At 37.2% G+C, this 9,578-nt stretch overlaps 1 protein-coding gene across 1 annotated transcript in view; it reads left to right on the top strand.

Annotated features, from left to right (window-relative positions):
* Positions 1-6,361: 6,361 nt before the first annotated feature.
* Positions 6,362-9,578, top strand: part of LOC142382411 (tetraspanin-15) — a 31,384-nt gene continuing 28,167 nt past the window's right edge. Inside the window, exon 1 of the mRNA XM_075468216.1 lies at positions 6,362-6,670. Within this exon, the coding sequence (XP_075324331.1) occupies positions 6,584-6,670 (87 nt within the window). The 5' untranslated portion in view covers positions 6,362-6,583. The remainder of the gene's footprint in view (positions 6,671-9,578) is intronic.

The following is a 9,578-nucleotide window of genomic DNA, read 5'->3' as shown; positions in this document are numbered from 1 at the left end:
TGATGAGTTATTGTGTGAAAACATCTCCCTGACAAGCTCTTTGGTCGAGTACAATTGTAAAAGTCTAATTTCCATGACATTTTCAGTAAATTCATAGTTGCCATGCCTTTGATGATATCACCCAGTCTTTATTCCAGGTTGACCACCGGGATCATAGCTTTTATTGGTGGTTTGAAAATACTGGCCAGTCATTCTCATCCATGGAGCTTAAAAAAAGTGAGTGACTGACATGGAAAAGTCAGTATTCCATAGTTTAATGCTTTCTGTTGAGGGTATTACAGTGATGCCATCCAATGAGGATGTTGATAACAGTCTAATTATGAGCAACTGCTTGCTCTTGTGAAATAAGTCTCCCTCTGAGGTAAATAGTCCTCCAATATCCCTGGAAATATTTGAACCACAATGTAACCTCCTCTGGTGGTACCATTACAGAGAATGCGATAAAAGGCAAATGCTATGGATAATACCAGTCTAGCAGACACACCAGAATGAAATATTCCTTCTCATTACGTATGCTATTTCCAGCTGTAACTACACCGCACTGCACAGCTTAAGTCATGAAATTACCACCAGTGCATCATTTCACCACAAGAGATATTTCCAAGCATACACTTTTCTACAAACAGACAGCATGCACTGAAATCACTATAAATAAATGAGTTGTGTATTTGTAACTGAATAAAAATGGAGTATTTACATGTGTGTTTGTTTTTCTAGTAAATCAAGCATCATGGCTCTGTTGCTGAATTTCCTTTTGAGCTAATTTTACTGACATTACTTAAGTGAATATTCTAACTTCTGAAGTTTTGACATAATTAAATCATGAGGTCTTAATTTAGCTTGTTTACATGCTAACATTAACCCAACCTGTCCCCATTCAGCCTGATGGAACATAATTGTTTTTTATAGATATTCAGTAATTCAAAGCGTTGGGTCATTTGCATGTCGATATAACGATGGTCCTAATTGAAATGTTAGGGGATTGCATAGATTATTACATTTTATTTTCTTTGCAAATGTTTGAATTTGTACTAGTCTCACAGTAAAATGTCAAATAGTCACGAAAGTGTGTAGAGGAGATGTCACTGTATACGAGTATATGTGATATCTGTTGCATCTGTTTGTATGTCTTGTCATTTCCCATCAGGGACCATGTTGGAAATAAGTGTTTTACGCTTTTACATGTAATCCCTTGGATACCCATTGTCTTCCTATATCCATAAATAAACCAAACCAAACCAAAAACTGCATATCATGAAATATTCAAGAAACAATGGCTGCATCACATTTAAGAGGTGAGAAAGTCAACATTTGTATGTCAGAGGGGTTGGAGAAAGAAGGTATGCTCCTGAGAGTGAATTCCATCCCACTTAATTTTACTCAGAAATATAATTGTTAGGATTCTGTAGCTGTTATCTGGCTCTTTAAGTAACCGTTTTACATATTACAAACGACTTAAACTTTTGGTTAAGGTTAGGCTTTAGTACCTACATGGTTAATGTTAGGAAAACATTGTTCGCCTTAAAACAGACTGTGATAACACATGGGATTACTGGCTATTGAGTCTCAACCCCCTGGTCAAACACACTCAACAATGTTGAATCAGATGTCCCACTGAAATTCACTGAATTGAAAGTTGTGCTGTGTGGCACAAAAAGTATACACGATTCATGTTCATCAATATTACAGAGTTTTTTTTATTTCATTGCAGTTTTCTGAGAAACCAGGCTATTATAGCGGCTGTTCCAAGAAGTTTGGAGATATTTCACTTTACATATACAAATGTTAGTCACATGGTGGTGTCAGGAATCACTCAGGTTAGACCCTTAAAGAGAGACTGACCAGCGATTAGGGTAAAGACAGATTTATCTACAAAGATGTGGAAGTTTTACATGGTGAAAACAGCAGACAGGTGGTGGATTCCACAGGACTTTGTGTCTGATAAAAAACAGACTGGTGAGTATATTGCAGATAAGTCCAATGAGTGAGTTCCAGAAAGTTTGCCGAATTTGTGAGTTCTGACTGGGGAGAGTGGCTTACGAGCTGTTTCCAACAGCTTTTACTCACCACATGCTTACCTGTCAACAAGAAAACGAGCCAGCCACATATCGGTTTTGAAATTCTTCTTGTCTCTGAGACTTCTCCATCTCCAATGAGTCTCCATTATTGACCCTCTTTTTATTACGCCTCTGGTCATTCAGCTGTTTTGACGGATGCCGAGGCGTCTGAGGTCAGGTAGTGTTCTTGCTGAAAGAAAGAAACAGGGCGACAGTGCTTTTTGGTTGCTTAGTCTTTGCTCTGGTTTAGTTATTTCTTTGTGCCTTGGTTCTGTGTTCTTAGTTGATATTTTGTTAGAGCTTTATTCCTTTATTCCATTTTAGTTTTCAGTCCTACATGTTAGGTTCTATTGTATTCATGTTTCTTATCATTACCCCTGGATGTCCTCTGTTGTCATGGTATTGGCCCCTGGTCTCATTCTCACCTGTCTCCTGGCAATCACTCACCTGTTGTCACTCAACTCATCAACCCTGAGTACTTATAGCTTTCCTGTCTCCTCAATCAGTTGCCAAGTCATTGTATGTTGTTGTTACACCGTGGGTCTTTGTCGTCTTTTCCTTGTAGTTTCTCCTCGTGGTTTCTCCTCCTGAGCCACTCTGTCCGCCGTCCATTCGTTGTTTCCTCTTTAGTTTGTGTTTGCACTCTCTGTAAATAGTTATGCTCGTCTCAGAAGCACCTTTAGTCTAGTTGAATAAAACATTGTCCATCTCCCACCTAAACCTTTTCTGAAACTCTGCTGATATATTATGGTTATTTGGGGGTTTTAGACAGTCAATTTGTTATGTATTGTTCCTCTAAGAATGAAACACATCCATCTTCTAAGTCATTTCAGATCAATCCAATTTTACATCCTTTGTCCAACCAGATATTGACAAACTTAATCAGTACAGCAGTCAAGGTCCAGGATAGCATTTAAGAAAACATATTCACTTTAAAATTGTAGTGGATATATGGAGATCGTAAAACTTAGCCTCAGGTGATGCAGATGATTATAATGAAAAGCTGTTTCCTAATGATTTCACTGAGTCTAATCAGCATGTGCTAGCATTTTTCTTGAAAAGAAAGTTATTTTTGCTCCATCTTTGATTAGATATTGAAACAATTTTCCAAACTAAAGTTTTAGTCAGTCATATCTGATTGTAAAGAGGTATTTCATGATATGAGGTGAGCACAATAAGCAGCAGACAGTCACATAAAAGGAACATAATGTTGTAGAGTAGTTGTAAAAAGGTGCAATATGACGGCTACTTCTTTGTAACTGCTCATGATTATGTTTTTCCATAAAATGGCTGTCACCCATTAACATCCTGCTGTTAAAACCAGATTTTGTATTTATATAACTATCACTGTGAATTAAATAATTTGTTAAAGGGTCTCATATTGGGGTTACTTGGAAACTCTGACTGAGCTTGAATGGAAATTACCATACAACCCAGTCACATCAGAAAACCTGTTATAGCTTTGTTGACTTGCGTATTGTAACTATAGTAGTCTAACAATTCCTGGTTGTAAATTGTGAGATGTGAGGCAACGTTTCAGGTAGAAGTTTTCTGTACGGCAGCATTCATGTGATTTGATGGGAATTCTGACCTATGAATAAGTACAATGTGCCAGGACTGCATGACATATCTCAAGCCAAAAGATTATTGCATGAGGGCCTGTGGATTAGCAGCTACTGCTAACCCACATGTAGGAGCACATTTGGAGAGTTAGAATGTAGACGTGCTGATGATTCAAAACTTAAATTGTATCGATAAGCCAGAAAATGTGAAAAAAAAGCCATCAAAAACCAGGAAGATCCAAACAAGTCATTTGGGTCTGCTTCTTCACTGACGATGGAACAAGAGAGCTTGTTCCACGCCTTAAAGGAGGTGGGGTACATGGAATAGATCCTTTTTGAGTTCTTTACAGTGATGCGTTCAATGTGGCTGTGATCTAAAGCTTATTGGTGTCATTCACGTTGGCAACCACAGAACCTGCTGGTGGAAAGCACAGCTGATGGAGGCTGTTGGTCTCAAAAAGGTCCTGAAAACAATTGTGCACATCAGAAGAGACAGGGGAAAATAAAACTCTTTTCCCCCGTGGAAATGTCCACCTGGAGGCCATTTCTCATTTGAGCCTGCAACAAGCGTGTTATAAAATATAGATATGCAGCCCTTAAGCTCCAGTTGTTCTATTGTGCATAGTGGAGGCTCTGAGTATGTTGTTAGTGCCGAGTGGCTAGTTTAAAGAAAATATGTTTATTTGGAAATCTGAGTATTAGAGCTAGGTGCTAAAAAGATATGTCACTCATTTATCTTAAAAATTTTTAACACCCAGTTCCTCATTTTATATTGCTCCTTCTAGGGAGACATGTTGCCACAAATGAGAAAAAAGTTAAACATAGGAATTTTCTCACAAAAAAATGTCTCCTGTGCTACACTGATATGGTCATTAAAAAAAAACTGGTTTTCAATATCCCTTTTATGGTCTTTGAGTCGGGATGAGTAGACTGTCATGAGAGTATCATGTCGCTTTGCTCTATGTCTGCACAGGCAGGAGGCTTCACAGTAGAGAAGTAGAACATAGCAGAGCAAAGTTTGGCTGACAATTTCATGATTTGAATTTCCCCCATTGGGGGATGAATAAAGTATTTTCTATTCTATTCTATTCATAGTTTAATTCTGCCCCTGTCAAATGGCAAATATAGGTAGGACAAATTTATTCAAATTCATATTTTAGATTGTTTGTTCCATACAAATCTGTTGATGAGAAAAACTGAGATTTGCCTCTTTAAGCAAACTTCAGTCAGGAAAAAAAAAGAAAAAATCCCCCACAGAACCTAATGTTTGAACATAAAGGAGTCATCACAGGGTGGCACAATACAGTCTGTTTAACAACAGACTTTAACAGGCAGATTATTGTTGTGTGTAATTGTAATCTTCCATATAAAAAGATTCTATATAACTACTTTATCAAACTGGACAACTGATTTGCATAATGTATTTCTATTACATACAATGGTGGCGCCTTAAAAGCTGATTTCAACTAACAGACACCAGGAAAAGCAGAAGTTCTGTGCATATGTTCACGTGGTTTTAAATGTGTAAATCAAGCTGGCAGGAGAATGGCTGTATTCAAATGACTTAACACAAGAAATGTCTTGGGTTTCTGCACTGAAACTCAATCCAGCTGCTGCAAACTGTCTCCCAGTCTGGCAATTGATCCTGAGGGACCCAGGGACAGGAAAACATTTATGGATTCCAAGTGTCATTTCCGACCCTTTGATTGATTGGCTTATGAGAGGCCTGGCCAAAATAACCCCCCACTTGCCACGAAGAAAGTAAATTCAGTTATTTTTACAGATGTGAGACTTCCATTTTAAGAACTGGCACCCTGCTGACACTACAGATGTGATGTGAGGTGGTAGATTTGATGTCTTCAACAAAAAATAGTGAATTTGTTTATGAAAAAGAGAAACATTTGAAGATAATAGATTTGGCTGTGTGGATCTGAGCAATAAGCAGTCTTTTCTTTGCCCCCTTATTCCTGATCCTGGTTTTGTTGGGAGCACACATTGTAAATACACTCTCTCAGTTGCAGATTATTGCACAATAATTCTCACATTCCTTGTAGAGAAGTTCCCTTTAGGATCTCCCATTTTTTTGGTGAAACATCTTAGAAAGGTGGTGATCTTCAAACTGGAAAGACTTTTAATAATCTCTAGGATGATCCAACACATGATCAGCTTTACAAGTGTGTAAATGTGTTTGTAAATGCATCTGTAATGTGTCATCAGTGTGCTAAATATATCCAACAAGAAACAAATTGATGCAATAGCTGATGCAACTTGAAGCAAGAGCTGGGATTAGCTACACCGAAGTAATGCATTACAAGTACTCTTGGTGATTTTGTTAGATATCCTGATAGTGCATGTTTTCTTTTTTTTCAATAAATATTTGATAACATGGGTGTTATGCTTAAATTCCATTGAAAAGTTTTTAGCACTAAACAGTCTACATAGAAAATATTGAAGCAGCAGTTTTGTATTACTTTAAATCCTCCCCTTAGGCTACTTTATCTCTAATCTTTAGCTTTCTATTCATTTTATTTTCTATAATCTATTATTTTTCTACAATGACCTAATTACTTAATAGGGATTTTTCTTTTCATCCCTTTTTTAACGGTAAGCATTAGAAATAGTATCGTGTACAGGAGCTTAAATTAAACTCACTAATATGTTATTTATAATATATGTAGGCTAACCTTAAATAATGAGACTGTGTGACTGCCCCTTTAAGAATGTAGTCAAAACAAAGCGTGGAGTGGCCGCACGGAAGTGGTTTCATTTAGGTGGTTACCCACTGTACTAAATGAGAAATGAGAGCTAGTGCTAATTTCAAATTTCGTTAGCTCACTTTAATGTGTTATATGGTTCTTTAAGAAGATTTTATATTTCATAAATATAGTTTCTTATATCACCTGAACGAAACGAAGGATAGCTAGATAGCTAGCTTGTGAGCTAGCTTTATTAAAGCAATCAGCCATGCCGTCCTACTCTGATCTGAGGAAAACCAACCACTTCTACTACTTCATCAAATTCACCCTTAATATCTACTCAATGCTCTTCTCGGTAAGTGTGGAGTTCAGTCTATGATGTCCGCATCCACTCTAAGTTAATTTAAGCTGCAACAGTATCTGCTAATTGTTCGAGTGTCGAACAAGCCAATAGCATTAGCGAAGCATTATTCCAAACTACATTCAGAACACTTGTGTTTAAATTAAACATTTGATCCAAGCACATAAATAATTTGCAAATAAATATTTTTGTACATATTGTGAATATATGTGACCTACTCTATAATACGGCGTAAACCCCCAGCAAAGACCGCTGTTAATTTAGATTATATTTTAGATTTAAATCAGTGAATCGGTTTTAACTATAGCAAACTTAAACGTTTGTAGCATTACACAGAGTAATGGTGTTTCTCTATAATTTTATGTAGATTAACGTCCTGATGTTGGATCCCACACATGCTGCATTTACTAGAAGACTAGATAATGATCAGGAAATGGTCATAGATAATAGTCAGAATTCCAACAATGTGCAAAGCAATATTCAGTTGTATTGTTTTGGAAATGGGAAAATTGAAGGGAATTCCGTGGATACTAGCTAGCTGTTGAATGGTTGATGTCAATCTACCCAAGACCCTGTGTATCATTTTAAATTTTAATTTGTTGTTCATGCAGGAATGTGTGGGAAGCCTGTTAAGACAACAAGTTGCTAATGATTTCAGGGTTGCATTTGGCATTACAACAAAACAAAGCTGTCTCCGATCAACAAACATCACGGTGGTGCAGGGCGTTGGATGCAGTTAAAGGGATGACGATGTGTGTTTGCCGACAGAAAACGAGAGCGGGCTGAAAGGATATTTTTTTCAGAGTAATATTTTTTATCAATTGTAATGGTGAAAATAATATTGAAAGTTTGCTTTTAGATAATTAAACCCCATCAGCGATGGTCTATCTATATTTATTGCACAGAAATGATGAAACTCTACAATTGATTTACTACTTTGCCGCTGGCAAATTGAGATGATTCTGCAGTTTGTCTTGAGGTGAGCAAAGGTTGGAAGACAAATTTATTTCAGTTAAGTTTGAGTGCTCACCCCTGCCAGCCTTGTTTTTCAGACTGTGCCATAATTTGAATTTTATCCAAATGAGCAAAGATGTGTTGAGGCCTTCTTTGAATCGGATGGCGATGGAAGAGAAAACACACAACACAACTCTCTTTTAATAAGCCATCATACATTTACTGCATTTTTGTTTTTTGGCTGATAATCCATCTGGTAGTTTGACAGTTTTCTAAACAATCCACACATGTGCAAAGGATGACTAACAGTGAGTCATCCTCTCTATGTAACCTGCGTTTCCTCTGGCTTCATCTTTCCATAATTTTGTTATTTTACACCCCTGAAGGTCATAATTGAATATGAATCTAATACATCAGTAGTCTGATTCTGTTTGCTCTCCGGAGTCCCTCTAATGTGCTTTGTCTTTCCCTCTATCTCTTTTTTTAACTGATGTGATTTAGGACACTTTTTTTCCACGCTCAGCTCAACAGACAAAGACCTCTTTGGTCTCAAGCTAACTATGTAGACTTAATTAAAGATATCATCGCTGTGGGAATGCTGAGTTTGGTTAATACCATTTAAGTAGGATTCAAATAGCAGGAATAGAGCTGCATGTGTCCAGTGGGATTAAGCCAGTCTCACTCAGTGGTATATAAATTAGTATATAAATATACTAGGAATAAAAAAAATTCGACTACAACGCAGTATTTTACTGATGAAACTACAAATGACTCACAGCTTGGTTTATTATTGACTTCACATCATGAAATAAGAATGCTTTGGCTTCACAAGTCACACCCGTACGAAGTTTACAGGTGAGGCCTTTGTGCTCATGTTAAGAAGCCATTGGGGTCTTTTGTTTTGGGGGAGGCTAATATTAAATCTCTTTCTTTAAACTCGATAACTCATTTTCATCTTAATCGCTGCTGAAGCGAAGGTTAATGCTGACGTTGGATGTGGGAACCTAGCCAGAAGTGCTTGATAATGCTTTACAGAGGGTTCTCTGTAGTAAATTGAGTTAAGTACAAGGAGGCAGTTCTTAAGACTTATTGCTTCCTTTTTCCAACTGAAAATCAATAACAGAGAAGCAAAGACAGTGACTGCCCATTTTGAAACACTTTCATTAGTTAAGCAGAAACGTAAGACAGTGTATTTTAACTCATGAGCTGTAAAAACATTTTCTAAACCATGTTGGAGGGTTGGAAAAACTGCCAAGCCATGTCTGAGACATTGGTAATTGTGATGGAGAGATGCACAGACTGTAGTGTTCTGGGTTGATTTAATTTTCTTTTTTAAAGGCATGACCATTTGACTTTGATTTCTCTTCTAGTTTTCTGTCACATAGGTACTTGGCTGGTATATGATATGATATAATATCTCAGATATTCCCAGATCTCTCCTGTGGATGTCCACCACAGTTGTTTTTTTGTTTCCCCTTGAAGTAAAAACCCATCTCTGGTTCAAACAATCCCTGCTTCTACATTTAGCAGTACCACCACCTTCTGATCAGAGCCTTGTTTATTCACTTTAAATGGAAACTGTCAGTGGAAACGTGATTAATTCACATTTAAGCCACATCCAGATGACCCTCAATTAAAAAATTATTAAAGGGGGTGACTCGACAGGTAGATTCTATTTATGTGAAGCTTATTTGTTTGTCATGATCACATTTTTTAAACTCAACATAATCTGTTTTTATATTTGTTAAAGGATAAGACCGGTTTTTTGACATTGGGCCCTTGATTTCACATTATAACATGATGTTCTACTCACCCCTGCTTGTTGTTGGTCATTTGGAGCTGTTCCGAAGATATTCGCGAGGCGTCTGGCTGCTCTCTTGAGATATTCGGCCATGAAACGGTTTCCTATGGGCAAGCTTATACAGGCACAAACTATGCTGTTTATAAT

This window comes from Odontesthes bonariensis, chromosome 6, assembly GCF_027942865.1.
Source record: "Odontesthes bonariensis isolate fOdoBon6 chromosome 6, fOdoBon6.hap1, whole genome shotgun sequence".
In the NCBI taxonomy this organism is placed as follows: Eukaryota; Metazoa; Chordata; class Actinopteri; order Atheriniformes; family Atherinopsidae; genus Odontesthes; species Odontesthes bonariensis.
Note: the sequence above shows the minus strand (reverse complement) of the source record. Positions and strands in the feature narration are given on the sequence as shown.